Below are 24,893 nucleotides of genomic sequence, written 5' to 3'. Positions count from 1 at the left end.
TGGTTTGGCTTTTCTTCTTTTCCAAATTCAGGATGATGATAGTAATAATTAAGAAATGGATGGCTAAAATTGGCTTGAGAGAAGAACATCGTTATATTTAAAAGCCTTTTTCTGTATGGATTGCAATTGTGGCTAAAATATAGGAATTATATGTGGTGAGAAATTGGACAATGTTTTTATTCGAACTAAGTCCTAGAGAAAGGGATTGCAGGTTCCTTTTAGTGCAGTTGAAGTGCAAGCATTCTTTATGTGTGGTTGAGCCTCAATATATCTGGATGGGAGCCAATACCATCTGGGAGGTTACAGTAAATAAATATTCTGAGTTCCGTGAGTTCAGGAGACATATCATAAAATCAGGGTGAGTATTTCAGCATGGGGCAATCCCTTGAGATAAGCACCACCTATTTAGTAGGCAGTGAATGCAGTGCTGTTGCTTATTTGTGTCTCTGCGTGATCTCTCAGTCCTTATGTCGAATAGATAAATAATTACACAGTTAACGTTGACAAAAAAACTTTAAAGGGGCTCAGACTGGGTTGTTGTCTTGATCTACTTGCCTTCCTGTTGATAGAATTTTTGATGTTCTGGATTGTTCGCACATGCTGAACCTGAACCCTTAGGCTAAATCCACTATTGTCCTCAACTAGAATACAGGCAACCCTCCACATTTACTGGGGTTGGGGCACAGGACCACCATGAAAGTGAAAAACTGTGAATAAAGCAATTGATTTTTTATTACCTAAGATAACACCTCTCTAGGAATTTCTAGGTTTTCCATCACCACTCGATGGTTAACTTCCACTGGTATCTGGCTATAGAATCATTTTGGAGAAACCGAAGATTCTTAAAGATGTGAATTTAACTGTTCAACTATGAATTTTTAAAAATACCATTGATTTTTAATTCTGTTTTAATGTTTGTATATTTGAAGATTTTAAATTGTTTTGTGTATGTGTGTGAGAAAGAGAGCGAGAGAGGAGTGACTTGAGAAACTACAAGTCACTTCTGGTGTGAGAAAATTGGCCATCTGCAAGGACGTTGCCCAGGGGACGCCCGAATGTTTTACCATCCTGTGGGAGGTTTTTCTCATGTCCCTGCATGGATTTGAACCAGCAATCTTTTGGTCAGCAGTCCTGCTGGCACAAGGGTTTAACCCATTACGCCACTGGGGGCTTTTAAATTGTATTGAAATGCTTTTAATGTAAGCCACTCTGAGTCTCCTTTGTGGAGGGAAAAAGTGGGATATAAATAAACAAACAAACACATAAATAATCCTCTCTAAAAATCCCATGTCCTTCAGCATAACTGGAGGATGTCGACTATAGAGTCACACTGGAGGACATAGAGAGTTAAAATCCCCCTGATGTAAATGAATGGTTTTTTACGTTCATGGTATATATGGAAATGCTGTACACCTAACTCTACTCAGTCAATATAGGTGATAAATAAAATGATATAGCCTTACCGGTATGAAAATAACATGAAAAGTAGCTTCCAATGAAAAGTAGCTACGTAAAAAAGCCTTTCAAAATTCATGGGGTCACCATAAGTTGAGAGGTGTCTTGAAAACACATTCTCACAGACAAGGATAACTGGGAATGAATGATGGTAATAATAACTAAAGCTGGAGAAGATTCTTGGATTATTTTAAAAGATGCCTCTGATTTATGCTTCTCTCTGAGCCACATACATATATTGATAGAGTGTTCTTTTTTTAAAAAAAAATGCTTGATTTAGTTCTTCAGGAGTTTTCCTTCCAAATTTTCTATTGATATACTATCTTTAATTAAGGAACTATGTTATATTCTAGATTAGCTCACAGATCCTTTGCACTGAGGACTGTTTTGATATCATCACTTTAATTGTTTCAGGTCATTAAGGAGAGCTGTTTTGTTTACTTCCAGAACTTACCTATTGTTTTATGAGGGCATTAGCTTTACCCCATTCTAGCTGTTTGACTCTTGTTAGCCAAGAATTAAATGTAATTGCAGCATTTCCGGAGATATAAAAAAAACCACATTCAGGAATGAAGAGGGAACTACAGTAGGTTTCCTTGGTAACAGGAAAAGCAGTTAAAAAAAACCAGTCCTTGATATGATCTGTAGGTGTGCTTTTGTTAGCTTTCTGAAATTTTCTCTTGGAAGGGTCAGTTTTTGAATTACACCAATATGTTGAAAAGGGCAAGAGGGAGATATCTAATGTTTTTATACCAGGCTTTCTCCATAAAGTAGATGGGAGGGAGCAAATGAATGATGGGTTAAGATGTGCATTATTTGTCTTTCATTAAGAATGCAAGATAAACTCTGCAAAGGTCTGGCTATTCTGCTGTTCTCTTAACACTATAGCTAACCAGTTGTCTATAGAAAGCATGGCAGCAAAACATGGGTGCAACTGTGCCTTTTCTTTCACATGCCGACAAGTAACACTCAAAAGCATACTAGAGAGAACATACAGCCATCAAAATTTAGAAATAACTCAGTTATGAATTTTTAATGTCCCCCTTTCCACAGTTTTACAATTTAATTACAGTAGTCTCACTTCTCCAACATAAACTAGCCAGCAGAATGTTGGATGAGCGAAAATGTTGGATAATAAGGAGGGATTAAAGAAAAGCCTATTATACATCAAATTATGATTTTACAAATTAAGCACCAAAACATCATGTTTTACAATAAATTGACAGAAAAAGCAGTTCAGTACACGGTAACGTTATGTAATAATTGCTGTATTTACAAATTTAGCACCAAAATATTGCAATGTATTGCAAACCTTGACTACAAAAACATTGACTACTAAAAGACAAACTGTGTTGGATAATACAGAACGTTGGCTAATTCTATACTATAGAATTAATATATTTGATGCTGCTTTAGCTGTCATGGCTCAATGTTAAGAATCCACCTGAACATTAGGAAGAAGTTCCTCACTGTGAGGGCTGTTCGGCAGTGGAACTCTCTCCCCCAGACTGTGGTGGAGGCTCCTTCTTTGGAGGCTTTTAAACAGAGGCTGGATGGCCATCTGTCAGGGGTGCTATGAATGCGATTTCCTGCTTCTTGGCAGGGGGTTGGACTGGATGGCCCATGAGGTCTCTTCCAACTCTACTATTCTATGATTCTATGAATCTTGGGATTTGTATTTAAGTGAAGCACCAGCACTCTTTGGCAGTGAAGGTGAAAGATTATGTAATACTACAACTCCCTTGTTTCCATAGCATTGAGCCATGGCAGTTAAAGTGATATATAAGTCCATTAATTCTACCATGTAGATGTATCCATAGAGAGTCCAGAATTATAGGCATTGACGTAAAACAGTTTTCTAGCAGATGTAATCTTTGTCACAAAGAGATGTTTTGTAAAAACATCTCCTCAATACAAGAGTGATAGCTCAGAACAATCCATAATTTCTGAGAAAATCTATCTCTTTCCATTAATGTGGAGATTATAACAAAATCTATAGAGGAGTAGTGAGATCTGGGGTAGAAGTGGTCCTGGCAGATGTTGCTGTCGTTCTCTGGTTATGAAACCACACAGACACTTCTGCCCTGCTTGCTCTGCCACAATGTTGGGACCAGAGTTGAACACAATACTTCAGATGTGATGTCTCTATGGATTTGTATCAGGGCAGTATACTACTGGCAGTCTTTTCTTAGTTCTTTTTCTAATTATGCTCTTCCCTCTTTATATTAAATTTTTTATTGTTAGTTCATACATGTGTAAACAAATCTTACCAAGAAAACCTCACAACAGGTTTGCTTTGTTATTGCTATTGTTATGGCAACCCTAAGACAAATATTTCACCAGGTTTTCTTGTTAAGATTTGTTCAGAAGTGTTTGCCTTTTCCTTCCACTGAGGCTGAGAGTGTGTGTCCCACCCAGTGGGTTGTCATGGCGAAGCAGGTATTTGAATCCTGGTCTCCAGGGTTCCCGAAAGATGGCCATCCAGCCTCTGCTTAATTGTGTCCGAAGAAGGAGCCTTCACCGTACTCTGAGGCAGTGAGTTTCTCTGTTGAACAGCACTTACAGCCAGCTTTGCCATATGTCATTTTATAGAATCATAGAATCATAGAATAGTAGAGTTGGAAGAGACCACATGGGCCATCTAGTCCAACCCCCTGCTAAGAAGCAGGAAATCGCATTCAAAGCACCCCCGACAGATGGCCATCCAGCCTCTGCTTAAAAGCCTCCAAGGAAGGAGCCTCCACCACGGCCCCGGGGAGAGAGTTCCACTGTTGAACAGCTCTCACAGTGAGGAAGTTCTTCCTGATGTTCAGGTGGAATCTCCTTTCCTGTAGTTTGAAGCCATTGTTCCGTGTCCTAGTCTGCAGGGCAGCAGAAAACAAGCTTGCTCCCTCTTCCTTATGACTTCCCTTCACATATTTGTACATGGCTATCATGTCTCCTCTCAGCCTTCTCTTCTGCAGGCTAAACATGCCCAGCTCTTTAAGCCGCTCCTCATAGGGCTTGTTCTCCAGACCCTTAATCATTTAGTCGCCCTCCTCTGGACGCTTTCCAGCTTGTCAACATCTCCCTTCAACTGTGGTGCCCAAAATTGGACACAGTATTCCAGGTGTGGTCTGACCAAGGCAGAATATTTTCTTATAAAGATTTGATGCTTTTAAAACCTGTTGTACATAAACACAAGTTTCCTCTCTATCATCTAGCAGAGCTATTAGAAAACAAATGTTAGCTCCATGAGAGATAACATATAGATAGGTGTTTCTTTCCATCACACTGAAACTAAAGAGAAAAAGTGGAAGGGAAAGCATTCCTGCCTCCAATGTCTCTTACCTAGCCATATGGAACTGGGGGAGAAGATGTTATTTGATAATATACACTTTTTGTAGGTCCATCATTGTAATTTTCTGCATAACATCAATTCTGATTTTTTACTTACTGAATTACCTATAAAACCCTAAACCAGGGGTGCCCAAACTAAGGCTCGGGGTCCACATGCGGCCCATTGAAGCCATTTATCTGGCCCCCGCAATGGCGGCTCCCTCCTCCTCCTCCTTTCCTGCCTCCTCCCTCACCTGTTGCACACCTTCCAAAGCTTTGCTTGTTTATAATGGTATTTTAATTATTATTTAATCAATAATTTATTAAGGGGTGCTTTGCCATTGCTTTTGGTGTACAAAGGCAAAAGGGGGTTGGATTAAATGGCCCAAGGGGTCTTTTCCAATCCTCTTTATTATAGTTATAATTATTATAATTATTATTGACACAGTATAACACAGCAAACGAGATAGATATATGCTGGATTTCGTATTACAAAATCACAAGTTGAACATTTCCCCGGCGTTTAGGATTGGATGATGGATGATGATGATGATGATGATGATTAACAACATTGAGGCTGAGTGGCCATCTCAGGGATGCTTTGCTTGTGCTTTTGGTGCACAAAGGTAGAAGGGGGTTGGACTAGATGACCCAAGGGGTCCCTTCCAACCCTCTTTATTATTTTTATGATGATTATTATTATTAACATTGAGGCTGTATTTGTTCCTGTTTGGTTTTTCTACTTCAAAATAAGAGATGTGCAGTGTGCATAGGAATTTGTTTATATGTTTTTATTTTGAACTATAGTCCGGCCCTCCAATGGTCTGAGGGATCATAAACTGGCCCCCTGTTTAAAAAGTTTGGGGACCCCTGCCCTAAACGGCTCAGGCCCAGGCTATCTAGAAATCTACATCTCCTTGTACAAATCTGTATGAGCTTTTCAATCAGCCGAGGAGGCCCAACTCTCAGTCCCACCCCCATCTCAAGCCCTCCTCAAAAAATTAAAATGGCCCTTTCCTTACTCGCTTTTAAAAAGCTACTTAAAACATTTCTATGCTCTCAAGCATATAACAAGAAGGAGGAATAGAGCTTATAACATTGTTAAACTGAATGGAATAGCAAATGGATTTGATATGCTATCTTTGCTTTCAATGGATTAAATGTTAATTATTTAATTGCTGTTATTTAAATTACTTGTTTAAACTAGTGTAATGTATTTTATTGTTTGTTGTTTATATTTTTACAGTAGAGCCCCAGTTAACCGAGCTCCGGTTAACCGAGGCTCTGTATTATTTGACGCGCCACCGGGGGCGCCCCTCCCTCTCCTTCTCTCGAGTTTGAGAGAAGGAGAGGGAGAGGGAGGAGGAAACGCCCTGTGATAGCTGCTGCCTAGACAGCAGTGATGGCGAGACACTTCCCAAGGGGCGAGGTCTCGCTGAGGGACGTCCCTCGGTGAGACCTCACTCTATCCGAGCTGTTCAGTTATCCGAGATGGGGCCTGCCTCTTTATCTCGGATAACCGGGGCTCTACTGTACTTCTGTTTTATACAGGCATTGAATGTTTGCCTTTATTATGTTGGAAGCCACCCTGAGTCCCCTCGGGGAAATAGGGCAGGCTACAAATAAATTATTATTATTATTATTATTATTATTATTATTATTATTATTATTATGTTACTTCTACAATGATTATCAAGATACATAATTTATAAACAGGATCAGCATGGGTTAGTACTTGGATGAGCGTCTGCTAAGGAATACTTGGTGCTGTAGGCTCTGATTCAGAGTAGGGAACTGGCAAATCCACCTGCTGATTTATAGTGACCCCATTAATTTCTTAGGGTTTTTGTAAGCAAGGACCACTCAAACCCTATGAAATTAATGGGGTCACCATAAATCAGCAGGCAACTTGAAGGCGCACAAACATAGATGTGGGAACATTAACCTGAATCTTGCTTGCAGTCTCACATAGTGTAGCTCTGTTCAATGATAAGTCAAGATTTATGCAAAGCCTGTTAATTCAATAGGTTGACTTTAGTTGGAGATAATAGGATTAAAGATATTAAGTACAGGATTCACTTCAACTGAGAATTTATTTTTCAGTATATGCACCAATGCATCGGTACATACATACATGCTCTGTGTATTGAGATTTTTGTTTTGTTTTAAAAGTATATTTAGATTTGCAGACTAGACATGTACTTTTTAAAAAACGAAGTGCTCAAAGAACACTTTTCCTCTGGGTGGATCTTTATCTTTCCTCTCGTGGCTTGTTCTTGGCCTTACAACTCTTCTGATGTCTGTGGTAGAGTATCCATTGGCCTGTAGAGCCCAGTATAGGTGGTTTAGTTCACCTTGGAGGAGGTGAGGTTCACAAATTCTTAGTGCACAGTCTTCCAGGGCTTTGATTGTGCTTCTTCTTTTGACTTGGGTGATGGTTGGAGTTTTTATGAAGGTATCTATCCATATATGTAGGTTTTCTATAAACTGTGTGGCCCAATTGTTGATTGGGTTTGTGGACGACTAGAACATCTAGAAATGGCTGTTTTTCTTTGTTTTCTTTTTCCATAGTGAATTGGATGTTTGGGTGGATGCTGTTGAGGTGGTCCAGGAACTTGTTGAGTTCTTCTCCTCCATGGCTCCAAATGGTGAAGGTGTCATCTATATATCTGAACCATATAGTAGGCTTTTTTGGTGCTGTTTCTGGGGCTTGTTTTTCAAAGTACTCCATGTAGAAATTTGCTATGATCGGGCTGAGAGGGCTCCCCATGGCTACTCCATCTTTCTGTTCATAGAATTCATTGTACCGCTGAAAGTAACTTGTGGTGAGGCAATGATGAAACAGGGCTGTGATGTCTTCTGAGAAATTCTGGTTGATAAGTGTGATGGTGTCTGCTACTGGGACCTTGGTAAATAGAGACACCACATCGAAGCGGATCAGTATGTCCTTGGTGCTGAGCTTGAATTTTCTATGAAGTGAGTTGAATCCTTGATGTAGTGCATGGTGAGCCCAATATGGGTGAACTAAACCACTTAAACTAGGCTCTAATGGCCAATGGATACTCCACCACAGACATCAGAAGAGCTGTAAGGCCAAGAACAAGCCACGAGAGGAAAGACAAAGATCCACCCAGAGGAAAAGTGTTCTTACCATACATCAAGGGAACCACTGACCGCATAGGAAAGCTGATGAAAGTGCTCAAAACTATAAGCAAAGTTCTCAATTTCGAACTAATCCGTGCATGGCGTTAGACACAGTTATGACAAATTTAGTGTAAGGGACTCTTGATACTCTTTTTGGGTTTTCTTTGTCTTCGAAACAAACAGCCTTAGGAGGATCTGATGAGAGACAGCAAGGTGTCTGGGTCAGTTCTAAGACTTTTTCTGCCTGTCATCCCTCAGCCCCAAGGTATTTTCCAAAAAGCTTCCCCCCCTCCTCCTTCTCCTTCTTCTTTTTGTTCTGTACGTTTCCAAAGCTTCGGATGCTCTGATCTGTTTTTGGATTACCTGGAGTGGGGAGTGTGTATGTGTGTGTATGTGTGTGTGTGTGTGGGGGGGGGGGGGCACGACCCCAGCAGCTCTTGGTGTGATTTCAGAAAGAACTTTTAGGCACTCTCTTCTCCTGAAACCAGTATCTCTGGAAGAGGAAGTAATACCAGACATTTGTTCCTCCTGTCTGCTTGTTATCTTTTGATATTACTATTCAGTAGTATTCCTCTTACAGTCTAAATAGTTTCAGATTACAACTTTCAACCCCCCCCCCCCCACCACCCAAATTCACAGATCATGCTGGAAATGATAGGCATTGCAAACAAGCATTGAAGCTGGGGCATCACCTTTTGCAATAGTCCCTATCACATGGTGTTGTGGGCAGCCTGCTAATGGTATATCCCCCCCTCCCCCAGCCTGTAATTGTCTCATCCCTATTGGTGCATAAAACCCATCAATACTTTCTGATCCCACTACATTTCCATCTTCTACCTTAGTATGATGGCTCCCTTCTGCTTTTGTGATGCCATTATAGTGACATCAGAGGACTAGATTTCCTCCTCTGCCCCCCTTTCCATTGCTATTCCCAAAATCTCAGTATTCCTTTTACGGACAGTTTCCAAGTTATGAACAAGATAGGTTATGTAGGTTTGTTCTTAAATTAAATTTGCATGTAAGTCAGAACAATTGCAATTAAATTCCAATTGCATTAAAAATAAATAAATAAAGGAGCCACAGGAAGGTGGGGTTTGAAGTTTGCAGGAGTATGACTGAGACCATGGAAGGGCAAATCGGTGCAATTTTCTGAATGGAAAGTCCTGTTGACGGTGTTCAATGTGGTGTGTATCCATTATCTATGTTAATGCTGCTCTAGTGGACTAGCAGGTTGACGTGCTAAAATCCTTAGCCCGGAAAATATTTTTTCTAATTTCTAATTAAATTAAATCTATGTTTTTATCACATGTGGTACATAATTTATTTGCCATTAGCACCACTAATAATTTGATAGCATTTATGTTAGTTACTGCCTAGAAGAAATTCAGAACCTAGTTCTCTTCTCATTGATGAACACTAACTTTTCTTGTCAGACAACTTTATGCTATCCTGTTCAGTGAGAGATAGTTTACTCACCCCAAAGCAGAAACTGCATGTTTTCTGAGTTCATGCAGATTGTAGATTAAAAAAATAGAATAATTGTCATGTCATTTGAAAACAAGGGGGTGTAACATAGAAAAGCATTCAATGACAACCTTCGGTGAGAGCTGTCCAATGCAAATAAATGTGTAATCAAAAACAAGTCATTTGAATACCTAGCGTATTTTAACACTTTCCTAGGTACAATTAGAATGTATAAAACAATTTTAGAAAACTTTTTTACAGTTGTAAGCTGTATCAAAATGCATATATACTAAGACGTCATTCAATCATGTACTGTATTTTATTTCCGAATATTCTTGCACTGAGTATTTATGACCTCTAGTGGTGGTATGGAGAAAATGCTAATCTTTTCCTTTAAGAGTTGGTAGACTAACTCTTAAAAGAACATACATGTACTTATATATACACATGCACACATACACATATATAAAATGTGTGATGGGGTGTGAAACATAACAAAATGGGAATCTTTGTTGAATGAATGCAGTGTCGAAGTAGACTATTCCCAGGAAGCCATCTTATACTAGAGCTTGGCAAAGTTAGGTAAAGGTAAAGGTAAAGGTAAAGGCTTCCCCTGACGTTAAGTCCAGTCGTGTCCGACTCTGGGGATTGGTGCTCATCTCCATTTCTAAGCTGAAGAGCCAGCGTTGTCCGTAGATACCTCCAAGGTCATGTGGCCAGCATGACTGCATGGAACGCCGTTACCTTCCCGCCGGAGCGGTACCTATTGATCTACTCACATTTGCATGTTTTCGAACTGCTAGGTTGGCAGAAGATGGAGCTAACAACGGGCGCTCACTCCGCTCCCCGGATTTGAACCTGGGACCTTTCGGTCAGCAAGTTCAGCAGCTCAGCGTTTTAACACACTGAGCCACTGGAGGCTCCTTGGCAAAGTTACTAGTTACAAGTTTTGTGAAGTTACAAACCCAATAAAGAGCACCTTGGGTTAAAAAAAATATTTGCAGTTTGAGTGAATGCTGTTTTCTATGCAAGCTAACCACATGTGAATTTTGTAGCATTTTCTACACATGAAACAGCTTTTTCTGTTAGGTTGGCATAAACTGGGGCTAACAATGGGAGCTCACCCCACTCCCCGGATTTGAACCGCCGCCGACCAGCAAGTTCTGCAGCTTAGCGGTTTAACCCAATGTGCCACCGCGGCCCCTATACATGTTTAGTTCTGGTATGTAATTCTGGAGGCAGCTATTCACCTTGCCTCTTGTATGTAAGCAACTATAGTAAGGTCAGTAATGTAGGATCATTTCCCCCCAGTTCCACCTGTATTATATTGTTCACTGCAGGCATACCTCTGCAACCTAGCATTGAAAGGTTGTTTTTCTCCAGCTTTATTTCATTAATAGCAATGCTATAAAAATCTTACCAATTGGACAGAAGACAAGAAATCAGAGCTCTCTGGGAAGCCTAGGGTTTCTCAAAAAGGTCACTAAGGGGTTCCCCAAGATATTGTGATTGGAAAAATATCCACATTTTTGAGCATAATAGTTTTTATGGAGCGGTTTCCTGAGACCTGATGATTATTTCAGGTGTTCCTCATGGTGAAAAAATGTTGAGGAAGGCTGTAATCAATGAATGTTCATATTTCAGAGAGATCTGTTATACCTCACTCCAGTCCCTGGTGCCTTATGTTGCTTTGTGAAGACTCACTTGCTCTCTTCCCGTGCTTTCTTGCAGGTACAGGAGAAAGTGGAAAGAGTACATTTATTAAACAGATGAGGATTATTCATGGAACAGGCTACACGGAAGAAGATCGGAAAGGCTTCCAAAAATTGGTTTATCAAAATATCTATTCTGCTATGCAGGCTATGATCAGAGCGATGGATGCTTTACAAATACCATATTCATCTGAGCAGTGCAAGGTACATGTTCATAAACTGTTGTCTCATGATTGAAATTAGATCCTTTTTTGGGGAAACAAATAGCTTGGGGCCAGGCTTTATCAGGGGCCGGACTTTAGCACAGCCGGCTAATCACCATCAGCAATAGATCTTGCCAACCGAAAGGTTGGCAGTTCGAAGCCCAGGTCGGAGTGAACACCTGACCTTCAGCCCAGCTCACTGTCCACCTAAGCAGTTCAAAATAGTTGTGAGCTGTAAGTAGAGAAATTAGGCACCACTTCTTTGGGGCGGTATTTTACTACTCCGTAAAAAGGAAATACAAGAAATGCTGGCAATCAAGTATAAGAGGAAAGGAAAGGGCTCGTTGTCATAGAGGATGGAGCGACCACACACCCCTGTGGCTGGAATTGAGTACAGCCTCCAGGATGCCGAAGTTGGAAAATGCCACAAATACCTCTACCTGTTGTCTGTCTTGTATGTCCCCTTTGGGGTGAAAAGGGTGGAATATAAATGCTGCAATAAAATCAAATCAAATCAAATAATAGCTGTAAAACTCTCCAAAGAGTGTGTTTACAAGAAGATTTATAAGAATCTGAGTATGATGGAATTTAGAGATAGGAGGAGAAAGAAGTATGTGTTTTCTTCCTTTTTATCATCAATAACTCTACTCGTATCAATTCAAATCACTGTTGTAAGCCATGACAGAAATAAACTTGGAGAAGTCCTAAACATCTTTTGGAATTCTGATTAAATGAAGAGTCCCAAAGGCAGTTTAGGAAGTCTGTATGATTTCTCCAAATGCGGGTACATTTGTGGAGTCCCTTCAGTACATTTATAACCTAATTCTATTGAAATGTGATCCTGCCTTTTTGTCTCCTGGATTTAATTTTTAAATGCCTGTATCAGATTTGTTAAAGATATTTCATCTCCTAAGAAGTTCGATGGAAATATTTTATTTGTAGTAATCAAAGAACATGGTCAACAATGCAAATCTGTAAAGGTTAGCTCAGAAGGAAGAACCATTAAATTCATAGTAACATTTATTTTTGAAGGATTGGAGAAGTAGCATGGTGTAGTGGTTTGAAGGCAAGTCCCCCACTTCCCCTGAACTAATCTTGCCACGAAAATGCTGTGATACGGTCACTTTAGGATTGTCACAAGTCAGAAATTGCTTGAAAGCATACAACAAAACAGCAAAAAGAAAGAACGAGATTGCATTTAAGATAGACTATGGTGTATGAATATGGAGAATGCAAATGAAGCAGAAACAAAATAAAAAAAACAAAATATGGGAAAAGTGATGATTGATTGAAGGCATAATACAAAGTGAATGAAAAATTGTCTAAAATGTTCCACAGTCCTTTCAAGATGGTAGATAATTTTGCAATCATTCCTCAAACATCCAGAGAAACGTCTCACTTAATGGGCTCAGACTGCAGCAAGTGGAATGACACCAGTTGTTGATTCAAAGGTGTTTTTCCATGATACCAAATTCTGTGGTTTTATGCATAAATGTTATGTTGTTGCCCAAAGCAACACCCAATCACATCTATGTTTGGTATTTATTTCCAAAGTACTGTGACTAGAAAAAATTCTGATGGAGTCCCACGAGAAATTGCGGTCTACTATTATGGGTATGTAAATATGAGTTGCCAATTGACTAGATGTAAGAAATCATATGTATACTGATCACACTTTGATTGTTTAATCTTAACTATTTGTTTTTCCCTGATCCAGCAAAGCCACAGTCATGTCTAGTGTAACCGAAGGCACTCCCAAGGAGATTGTTTCAAATTATAGTGATTAAGAGTAGGCTATTGGGGGAAAATGAGAACCATTTCAAAAACGGGAGTTTAAACCAAAGAAAAATTATACTATACAGGTAAGCAGTGAGAAAAAGGCTACAGGTGACAAGGGCATTGGCTCCCCAAATAAGAATCCTCCCACCAAACAAATTTTCTTTCACTCCCTAAAATAGCTGCATGGCAGTAACAAGTAAGCCACCCCGAGTCCCTTCGGGGAGATGGAGGCAGGGTACAAAAATAAAGTTGTTGTTGTTGTTGTTTTTGTTGTTTTTGTTGTTGTTGTTGTTATTATTATTATTATGGCCTACTCTTCAGAATTTTGCAATTGAAAACTGGGACATGTATAGCAAGGCAATATTAGAATAGGCAAGGTGGTAAAGTTATTTATGAATGGGAGAAACACTAGCTAGGAGAGGCTGCACCAGTTTGCTTTTGTCTACTGGGAAAAGCAAAATGCTGCCTCTCCTCACCTTTCATTACTGTTGAATTAATAGAGTGTACACTATTTTAATAGGTGAAGTACGTGCTCTCCCCGTACCCCCAGTGGCACGGTAGGTTAAACCATTGTGCCGGCAGGTCTGATGACATGAAGGTTGGGTTGCTGAAGGTTACTGGTTTGAATCCAACCCGGGGAGAGCACGTATGAGCTCCCTTTATCAGCTCCAGCTCCATGTGGGGACATGAGAGGAGCCTCCCACAAGGATGGTAAGAACATCAAAACATCCGGGCATCCCCTGGGCAACGTCCTTGCAGACAACCAATTTTTTTCACACCAGAAGCGACTTGCAGTTTCTCAAGTTGCTCCTGACACGAAAAAATAATGTAGGAAACTAGCATGGCATAGTGGTTTGAGCGTTGGACTGCAACCCTGGAGTTCTAATTTCTGCTTCGTCATGATAACCCACTGTATGACTATGGGCAGATCACACCAATAGCCTTAAAATAAAACCATTATAGGGTTGCCTTACGGTCGCCATAAGACGGAAACATCCTGAAGGCACAGAAAACAATCAGTTACTTCCCATAGATAAAAGGTAAAGGTTTTCCCCTGACGTTAAATCCAGTCGTGACCGACTCTGGGGATTGGTGCTCATCTCCATTTCTAAGCCGAAGAGCCGGTGTTGTCCGTAGACACTTCCAAGGCCATGTGGCCGGCATGACTGCATGGAGCGCCGTTACCTTCCCACCAGAGCGGTACCTATTGATCTACTCACATTTGCATGTTTTCAAACTGCTAGGTTGGCAGGAGCTGGGGCTAACAGCAGGTGCTCATTCCGCTCCCGGTCTGCAAGTTCAGCAGCTCAGCGCTTTAATGCACTGTACCACCAGGGACCCTATCCCAAAGATAGGGAAGTACTAAACCATGTTTTTTAAAAGTTGTAACATTGCAAAGTAATTTTATTTAAAGGTAACTCCCAAAGCTCTATCCTTGGCCTAATAATTTCAGATGACAATCTCTGGAAGTAGAGTTCCATTTTTATTGCAAAAACAAAGCCTAGCCTTGGAATGAAATCCAGATTGTGATTGCTCTCAGATGTATATGGGAAATAAATATTTTCTTTATAAATTTTGTCCATAAAGTTACTCTTTGATGTAGAAATCATTCAAACATTTGGGAAGGAGTTGGAAATTGTGCAGTCCTCCAGATGTTGATTAATTGTAATTTCCAGTTTTCCTCTCCTTTGTCTATGTTGACAGTTACAATTTAATCATATTCTGAAATCCACATAATTCCTACCCGTGATTTTGAGGTTAACAGGGGATTATCTATATCATCTGAAAATACTAAAAGGCTTTTTGGAGAAATTTAAGGAAAATAAACTGTCTTTGTATATCTGTAAGCATATAAGAATCTCATTTTGAATATATTTCTTTTGAATTTGGAATGCATTTTTTTCATTAAAAACATTTCAGTGCAATAACTATATCCTTAACATAGTCTGCAGGTTAAAGGGAAACAAGCACAAGCATTGTGTTACATCGGCATGAATTTGGATTGGATGGCCTTTGAGATCTCTTCCAATTTCTTTGATTTTATAATTAAGAAAACTTTTTAAAGAAGGAAAAAAGCAAGCTAGCAATCACAACCAATGTAATTAGGACATATGGAAGTACAGAATAATGAAACCTTCAAATTATAAATATCTTCTCAGGAAAATTTGAAATAGGGACTTAATTGGAGAAGTTTTTTTAAAAAAATATTATAACTGGCCCAAAAAAGTTTAGAGTGGGTTTGCACTTGCAACGTATGAATGACATGATATGCTACTGACACAGGGCATCATATTGCAAAAACGTGTCTGGATTTTTATGATTTCCAGCAACCTTAATCTGTGGATAAGCATGTCCATTAATCAGCAAACCTAAAGGCTTTATGATCGTGTCACAAACTGCTTCTAAATGCACAGATCTCTGTAATACAAACAACTGATTGAAACAGGATTTAGAAATGTGCTTTGAATCAGGGTATTAAACTAAGGAACCAAACTGGAGTGTCTCCTTTCAACTCACACATGATCCAACCTTAAAAGAAAATTAAACAGCCCACTTTGGAAAAAGACATTTCTGAGGTTACTTTAATCATTGCTGCATTTGAATAATTTGCCCGCACTGCATGCAGTTTTGGCATGTTTTGTCTGAGAAGATAGAATTTCAAGTGGGTCAATGTTCTGCCAAGATATTTCAAGATAATCAGTCCAGTGTTCTACTTGAGTTCTGTTTGTTGTAATGTAAGGTTGGGTTACCAAGGAATTGAAATATTTAGGAAAAGCAGTACCTTTGCATGTTTTTTCATTTGGAGGAGAATAAAGGTGAAAACATGTATGCAGTTGTTTTGGATTCCCAGGGCTCTCATTTGTTTAAGCATCTCTGAATGAAATGCTATATGGTCTCATACCTTGAAATAGGGTTGGATGGCTATGGAGATCCTAGGAGCCACATTTGCTACATTTTCATGTATTCCAGACCCCAAGAGACCACACATCCATTTCTTTCAAAACCAGATGGGATTGGACAGTATGTTGATTACTGGGGAGTGGGAAGATATTTGAGGCCAAATAAGAAACAAGATGTTCATCACGCATGGAAATCAAATTGCAATTACTGGACAAATGTCTTTGCCTTGGATTTATCACATTTTGCCTTTTTTTCAGCCTTCCTAGTAGGAAACAGTTTTAAAAGCATTTATTTTACAAATACAAATAATTTGTTATTGACTTGGTTTTGTAAAAGCAACACTTCCCAATTGTCTCCCACTGAGAAAATAGCAGGAAAGGAGCAATGGCATGTGATAAGTGCAAAGAAAGATGCTGTTGTCCTGTTGTAATTTCAATTTGCTTGCCATGTGTGATGAGCTCTCTACAGCCAGTTCTCCACATTCACTGGAGTTAAGAGCACAGGACTCCCATGATAGTGAAAATCTATGAATAAAAAATTTGCTATTTTTTTACATGAAAAAACACATCTCTAGGAATTCCTGCGTCTTCCAGTACAACTCCACGATCACCTTCTGCTGAAAAATAACTACCTAATCACACTTGAGGACCTAGAGATTCCTAGAGAGTTGTTCTTTCTGGAGATCTCTAGGAGATCAGAATCACACTGGAGGAGCTTGGGACTCTTAGGTATAATATTTTAATCAAATCAGTGAATAATCAAATACACAAAAGTCAAAATTGCAAATGTCGGGAAGCGACTAGAGAATTGAAATGTTTGAACATCCTTGAGGTGCAGTTCTCCACCTGGAGTGATTTTTTATTACAGTGGAGGATGTCTTGTGTTTGTGTAGGGGTGGTTCTGGGGGACCTTGGTAGCTACATTGGAGGTCTTGGTGGACTGCTTTAAAACCCTATACACAAAGGCAAGCCAGTATGATAAACTGTGACTTTTATAGAGCCACTAAAATATAATATGTGTGTACATGCATGGTATGGTTGTACCAGCATCAGGCTTCATCAGTTCCCTTATCCATGCCTTAAGTGTATAGCCATCAACATGCTTATATGGTCATGTCCTCTGTTGCGATTAGAAAACAGGGTCAGTTCAGGTGCACCTCATGGCTCCAGACCACAATTGCTACTTGGGCTGGAAATGTGGTAACCCTTCTGTTCTATCTCAGTAACTGTGAATTATGAGGCAACATGTTCAGTGAAGCACAGAGACAAACAAAATGGCAGTACTTAGTTACTATGGCAACCCGTGTGTGACTATAAACAGAACATTCTGACATGTTTTCCTGGGGAGATGTATAGGTGTTTACTACTACATGAATTATATGAATTCATAGCTGATCTTTATGCCAAGACCTAGTCTTGTTTTATTCTGTATAAAGGATTTATCAGGTCTGTTAAACTGAATGCTTGAAGCTAAAGGACAAGACGCTTGGCATCTTCTCTCATACAAACCACCAGTTTATCAGTTACTGAACTGTGTATCTAATCTTACTGATATAATATGGGAGCAGTACTGAAGTACTGAGTTGGTGTTTGTATCACTGATAAAACATGATGTTGGACTGCAATTGTCCTTCACCATTGCCAGTGCTCATTTGGAGGCCCACAGGTTGCCATCCGTTTTCTAAAATAAAGCAAACAGTTTTTATCGCATTAGAAAACTTATTTGAACAGGATGAAGAAAGCTTGTGTATGTGTTGTTTTGTATAATCTGCATTGAAATCATAATTTACTGAACTCTGTGACTTTGTGATGAGGAAGGAGTGTTGTGGTTTTGAAGAACAGAAATCTAGGTGCCCTTCCTCCCTGCGTCTGAGCTTCCTCTGATGCATCTTTAAGCCTTACAGGTTGATTAAACAGACCTTTCCTGGAAATAAAGGTAATTGTCAGTCAATTTGGTTTAATTTTAACCGGAAAGCCATTTGACGTGGATAATGTAGAATGGTGCTGCTTAACAATGGCAATGAATGCTTTCATCTGCTGCCCAGTGACTCACAGCTTTGTTCTCAAGGCTCACATTCTAATTAATAGGAAAAGAGCAAGAGAGCCAACCCAGCACAAGTGCAAAAGCCCAGAGTTTGGATTCCTTACTCAGCACTTTTGGCCCACTAAATCACCTGTAGGACTTCTAATGACAGTTCCAACATGGTATACTTAATGCGAGGCACTTTTATGGGTCAAAATTTTGTTGGGTAGTTGCAAATACAGTCAGCCTGCCACATTTGCTGGGGTTGGAGGCACAAGATCCTCATGAAAGTGAAAAAATGCAAAAAAAGCACTTGCTGTTTTTTACCAATGAGAATAGCTCTCTGGGAATTTCTAGGGGTGGTTCCAGACAGTGGTAAAGTACACACCGACCTGGGTTTAAATAACCTGACTTGGAGCAGACTGTAGTCCACACACCGCCCCAAAAGCCAGCGCTTTCTGCGGGCATTGTCTACATGTCCTACATATCAGGAGAGCTCCAGCACCACGCTAAAGGCAGCCGGGTAAGTTCTTTTAAGACCATTACCCTGTTGACTGAGAAATGGTTGCCTGATATCCCCTCCCCCTTTCATAAATAATATCTGGTACAAGGAAGCAGATATTACAGCACTCTGAGTGCAAAAGCAGAACATTCACTGTTATCTGTGGTTTTGCTTATCTGTGAGAAGTCCTTGAGCATATTACCTATTAAGATATGGATTGTATTACATACAATGTTTGTTTTAAAAGGGAAATAAATTAATTTCCCATGTCAAATTAGGAAATAATCAAGAGGACGTGGATTGGACCATTTCTACATGGGATTTGTGTCTTCTTCATCTGGAATTTGTTACTTGCAGTTGACTTAGTGACTTATGCACATCTCTTGTCAGCCTTACTTGTTAAATAAGGATACTCTTGGCCTGTTTTGTGAAAAAACAAACAAACAAAAAACAGAAATGTATAATTTGGGAGGGAAACAATATGTGAGCATCTCTATGCTTTCCCCCAGAAAGCTTTTGTAAAGCCCAAATGTAAAAAAGGAATCTCCACCCATTGTAGATTTGCCATTGAGATTATCCCGAGCTGTGTGGAGCAGCATCATATTTACTCTGTCTTCAGGAAGGAAAATAAAATTGTATCATTATCTATATAGAAAAAAAATAGAAGAGTTGTTTGTTTTCTATTGATTTGATCATAAGTTGACTTGACCATGTATGTAGCTGTTTGCTCAGTCTCTATTAATTGTCAGGTAAGGTTGTCCTATGAGAGAAATAGAAGGGTGTAGCGGGTACTTGGGTGCTACTGTTACTCTTTGTTGCATGTCTAGTTCAGTCTGATTTTGCAGATTCATGCTGACTAAACCAAATTGTATTTCTCTTTCCTTGACCCAGGAGAATGGCCAGATGATTGAAAAAGTGGATGTAGACAAAGTAACAACGTTGGAAAGCAAACACGTGGAAGCAATTAAAAGGTTGTGGGAGGACCCGGGAATTCAAGAATGCTATGATAGGCGGAGAGAATACCAGTTGTCAGACTCAGCTAAATAGTATGTACAACACTCTTGCCATATTTCAAATTATTATGAAATGATTCCTTGCTTACTTGTTTACATCTGTATCCCATTGTCATGCTTTTGAGGGTTTGCTTTGCATAGAATTCACATTTGTCTTTTTATGACTAAGGGAAAGAGCCCACTTCAGATTTTTTTAAAAGATTCTAAATAATAAAATCTTAGAATCCTAGAGTTGGAGGAGACTTCCTGGGCCATCCAGCCCAACCCCCTGCCAAGAAACAGGAAAATTGCATTCAAAGCACCCCTGACAGATGGCCATCTCAAAAGCCTCCAAAGAAGGAGCCTCCACCACACTCCAGGGCAGAGAGTTCCACTGCTGAACAGCTCTCACAGTGAGGAAGTTCTTCCTCATGTTCAGATGGAATCTCCTTTGCTGTAGTTTGAAGCCATTGTTCTGCATCCTAGTCTCCAGGACAAGCTTTCTCCCTCCTCCCTGTGACTTCCCCCCACATATTTATACATGGCTATCATGTCTCCTCTCAGCCTTCTCTTCTGCAGGCTAAGCATGCCCAGCTCTTGAAGCCACTCCTCATAGGGCTTGTTCTCCAGACCCTTGATCATTTTAGTTGTCCTCCTCTGGACACATTCCAGCTGGTCAACATCTCCCTTCAATTGCGGTGCCCAGCAGCAATTTTTATTCCTAATGTATCAGCGCTATCAGTATGCTGCTGACCCTCAATGCTGTTTCTCCTATTTCTCTTTTAAATCAAAACCCTCCAAAAGTTCTTCTCATTCTAAACCAGTATTTTGTATTCTTAATAGATTGGTCGAACAAGAATGAGCTGAAACATAAACTATATAAAACAGAGGTGCTTCAGGTCAGCCAGAGGCAGAGGTGGAAATATAGTTCCAGATTTTGATGTTTGGGGTTCCAAGCCTTCTGAAAACAAACTGAACCTGGATGCCTAGTTTTGGCAATGGTTCAGAGGGCATAAAAAGTGACAATCTGTCTCTTTCTGGTGACATTTGACCAGGGTAATGTGTACCCTAGTTATATCTCTGTTGTATGGCTGTACTTTCCTCTAAGTGGAAATAGCATTTTTGCCTGTTAATGTTAATTTTATATAATTTAATAATATATACTTAGTATTTATTTTGAACTCTCAAAAATGTTTAGCACTTTCTATAGGAATAAATTAGGGCAACATATTGTGGGAAATGTAAATAAGTATAAATCTTTAATAGTGGAGCAGATGAAAACAAAATAAGCAGCTGGATTAAAACATTGATTAAATATTCATTTAGTATATGATAATTGATTGATATGTTTATTATCACATTTAATGAATGTATTTCACAAAGTATGTTATTTAAAAAATGGATTCAATTTCAAATAAAATATATTAAACAATGGCAGCAGTAGTATTGTTAAGCATTTATATTATGCTTCTCATGTTCAAACAGCTTCATATACATTACAGTATTATGTTTATAACAGCAGCATATAATTAAGTTTGTCTTTGAGCTTATGGTGAACAAGAATGAAGCCCAAGTCTAGGGATGGGATGGTTCTTTCAAAATTCTTGTTGAAATATTCAAATTTTGAATATTCCAAGATTCAAGGCAAGACAATGAATATCCTTATATCCAGTACTCATTGTCCCAGTAATCTGCACTGCTCATGCTGTGTTTTTATATTCACAAAATCATATACATATTTCAATATTGGAAATGGATGAAGTGCATAAAATGGAAAAATGTACATATCATGTTAGTTTTGGAGGGGTATGTACAAAAATGTACATATAATTAAAAGGGGAAATGTATAGATTACAGAAATACCATACAGATTTGCATGAGTTTTTGATGTCTGAAAATCTGGTATGAACAGGATGAGGTTGGAATTAAATGAATTTATAGAAAGGCAATGAAATCAGAACTAAACATTGTCATTTCCCTACCCAAAACGTCTTGATTCCCTTGGTTTTTGCTGGCTCTATTTTAAATGTTATACTATATCTCATTACATTTGTGTATTAATTTTTGGGTGAAAATATACTACTTTCATTTTAGAGTATATTAAGTTCAATTATGGTAATGTAACGCTTTCTGATTGCATCTGCTATACAAATATGTGTTTGGCTCTGCAGTTACCTATCAGACTTAGACCGTATTGCCATGCCATCATTTTTGCCAACTGAGCAAGATGTTCTCAGAGTGAGAGTACCAACCACCGGAATTATTGAATATCCTTTTGAGCTAGAAAATATTATTTTTAGGTAAGTTTGGTTATCTCTCTAGCTACTGTGCATAGAGTGATAGTACTGAATTATACTAGATTACTAATAACAGTAGGCATGTTCATCCTATAAAGCCACCACTCAGTTTTAGTCCTCAGCATTCTGTGCAACCAGTCATGCATAGGTCACAGTATGAACATATCATGAGATGACATGCCTGATTAAAGAATTATGCTTGTCAGTAGAAGGTAGAAGAAAATGCGGGAGACCACATTACAAGTGGATAGACTTACTATATATACTTATGTATTAAATCTACCCCCAAAACCTAGGTTGACTTATCCACTGGCCATTTTAAATACTGTAACTCAACTCTTATGAAAAAAGGAACCATCCTCTGAGTAGAGTGGCAAAAGGCAAAAGCTTAATCTGCCTCCCCCTCAAAAACAACAAAAAAGCATTGACCCCTCTAGTTTCTTTATTGCAATGCTGCTTCTGGCCTTTTTTGAATATCTGGGCAAATGGTTGTGGTCGTGTCCGGGGATGAATAGATGGCACTGACCCATTTCTTTTTCTGCAGAATGACCCTTTACTTATACAGTAGAGTCTCACTTATCCAACATAAACGGGCCAGCAGAATGTTGGATAAGCGAATATGTTGGATAATAAGGAGGCATTAAGGAAAAGACTATTAAACATCAAATTAGGTTATGATTTTACAAATGAAGCACCAAAACATCATGTTAGACAACAAATTGGGCAGAAAAAGTAGTTTAATACGCAGTAATGCTATGTAGTAATTTCTGTATTTATGAATTTAGCACCAAAATATCACGATATATTGAAAACATTGACTACAAAAATGTGTTGGATAATCCAGAACGTTGGATAAGCGAGTGTTAGATAAGTGAGACTCTACTGTACCTGGTTCACAACAAAATCCGTAATTTTGGTTCCTAAACTTGTCCTGTACTAATCTATGTGGTTGACTTATATAAAAGTATGTACAATAAGAAAGACAACAATTTTGAATCTGTCAACTCTTAACAGAGCTAGAAAGGTGTCTTGGAGATATCTCATTCATAGTGTTGCCAGAAGTCAAAGCTGAATGGATGGCAAACAGCACACAACACATCGAGCTCATGATATTGTCCTAGTTGTGTTTGGATTTATAGACCACTAGGAAGTTGCATGAAAGTGGTGGCTTCAGGCCTGTTCACTCTGTTATGTTATGCTCTGCATCTGTTCCGTTTCTCCACAGTGCTTCTGTGTGTGGCCTTTTTTTTTTTTACTGCATCTAGAATGGGAAATTACTGGTACACTTTAAGGATAACATGTTTAATCTGTTGAAGAATTAATGAGTACAGCCGTGCTTTCCATTCATTGTATGTCCCTATTAGCAAGTTTAGTGTTATATAGAAATAGTCCATAAAGCCCCAGTCACATTTATGCTAAAGGTTCAAACGCACACCATCCCTTCTGTTGAAATTAAATCAATAGTTGTTCCTCACAATGAGTTCTTATTTTAAAGTCATCAATGCAGGTGGGTTTAACCAAGCAGTACTTAATAGAGAGATAAAATGGATAGTTAAACATTCTTTATCCATGAAGATACTTTGCCATTCTGGAATATATTTTTAGCAATAGTCATAGCAGTGGCTAAAAGTGTAAATTGCACTGTGATAAAGGACTCCCAAGGGAAAAATATTGGGTTATTGTATAGAAAATAACCCAATATTTTACTAACATCTATGTGGAAACCATCATGGGATAGTGGCTTGAGTGTTGGACTAGGACTCCTGGAGACTAGGCTTAAAATTCCCAACACGGCCTAGAAACCCATTGGGTGACCATGGGCAAATCCCATTCTTTCAGTCTAAAATCATAAACTTCCTTGTAATAAATCTTGCCAAGAAAAACGTAGAAATCAAGCCATCAAAAAGCAGAATCAATTTGCAAACATATAACAATAAAATATAACAATAAAATATTCATACAAACCATAGGGAAGGTGCAATTCTATATGGACATATCAAAAATTATTATAGTAGCAAACCATTTACTCCCCTCATGGTCCTTCATATCATCTAGTATGAAGTAATCATACCAGCATTGCTTACAAAGGAACACAATTCAAACAATTTTAATAGCATCCTACTGATGAGATACTCGATCCACTCAATATCCTTCCCAAGTCTTGCTCTCTGTAAAATATTTGTATATTTACATCTTCCAAACAGAATATCCTGGGATGTTGTACAGCTCTACAATGACACACTTCAGATTTCCGAATGTGAAACCTCCTGTCTAGGAAACTTACAGTATCATCAGCCTGGTACTTGATGTCTTGGACAGCAGTGGGAATCACCAGAGGCATAGTTCCTCTAAAAGCTGCAGCAAACACAGCTTCCACAATCTTAGTGTGGGATATAGTCATCCAGTGTACCAGGGAATGGGACAGTGATGGAAATGGTATGGCCCTACTGATGTTGTTGGACTGCAGCTCCCATTAATTATGTTGTCTTGAACTGCTAGCTTGGGTTGTCCATCCCTTCCCCAACATCTAATACCTCTAGAATATCTTTGGTTTTAAAGGGGCTCTTTTTGAAGCAGCTCTGGGCTGTAAGGAAGCTCTGCTAGTGCTAAACTCAGAAAAGACAGGGTCCAGCACTCAGAGCAGCTGGGGAAGGAACAGACATAAAACCAAAAGTGGATTTACTGCCACATAGAAAAGAAGAAGAAATTTCTCCGGTTTGGGATTTGCCCTAGAAGTTTGCACTTAGTAACTTAAGTTTCCATTTACAGAATGGTAGATGTCGGTGGACAGAGATCAGAAAGAAGGAAATGGATTCACTGTTTTGAAAGTGTTACCTCCATAATATTCTTAGTTGCCTTGAGTGAATATGACCAAGTCTTGGCAGAATCTGACAATGAGGTAAAGCAAAAATAGTTTTCCTGGTTATTTCAGATGAGAGTATTTTATTGCTGTGAATTATACTAATAATTCCTGCTGGGAAGCTTGGCTTCTGTTCAAAGCATATGGGGACGGTCATCTCAAAGAGGTAACAGTAGAGAGAAGAAAAACATTTGGTTTTCCAGATATTTTGGATTAGAATTATATAGTCCCTTATTCCAGTCAT

The 24,893-nt window shown here is 39.0% G+C and overlaps 1 protein-coding gene across 1 annotated transcript in view; it reads left to right on the top strand.

Annotated features, from left to right (window-relative positions):
* Positions 1-24,893, top strand: part of LOC100560231 (guanine nucleotide-binding protein subunit alpha-14) — a 40,807-nt gene that overhangs the window by 12,813 nt on the left and 3,101 nt on the right. The window contains exons 2-5 of the mRNA XM_003216526.4: positions 11,113-11,297; positions 19,392-19,546; positions 21,664-21,792; positions 24,559-24,688. Coding sequence (XP_003216574.3) covers positions 11,113-11,297; positions 19,392-19,546; positions 21,664-21,792; positions 24,559-24,688 — 599 coding nt within the window. The remainder of the gene's footprint in view (positions 1-11,112; positions 11,298-19,391; positions 19,547-21,663; positions 21,793-24,558; positions 24,689-24,893) is intronic.

Source organism: Anolis carolinensis, chromosome 2 (genome assembly GCF_035594765.1).
Source record: "Anolis carolinensis isolate JA03-04 chromosome 2, rAnoCar3.1.pri, whole genome shotgun sequence".
NCBI lineage: Eukaryota > Metazoa > Chordata > Lepidosauria > Squamata > Dactyloidae > Anolis > Anolis carolinensis.
This window is presented reverse-complemented; position numbering and strand designations above follow the sequence as displayed.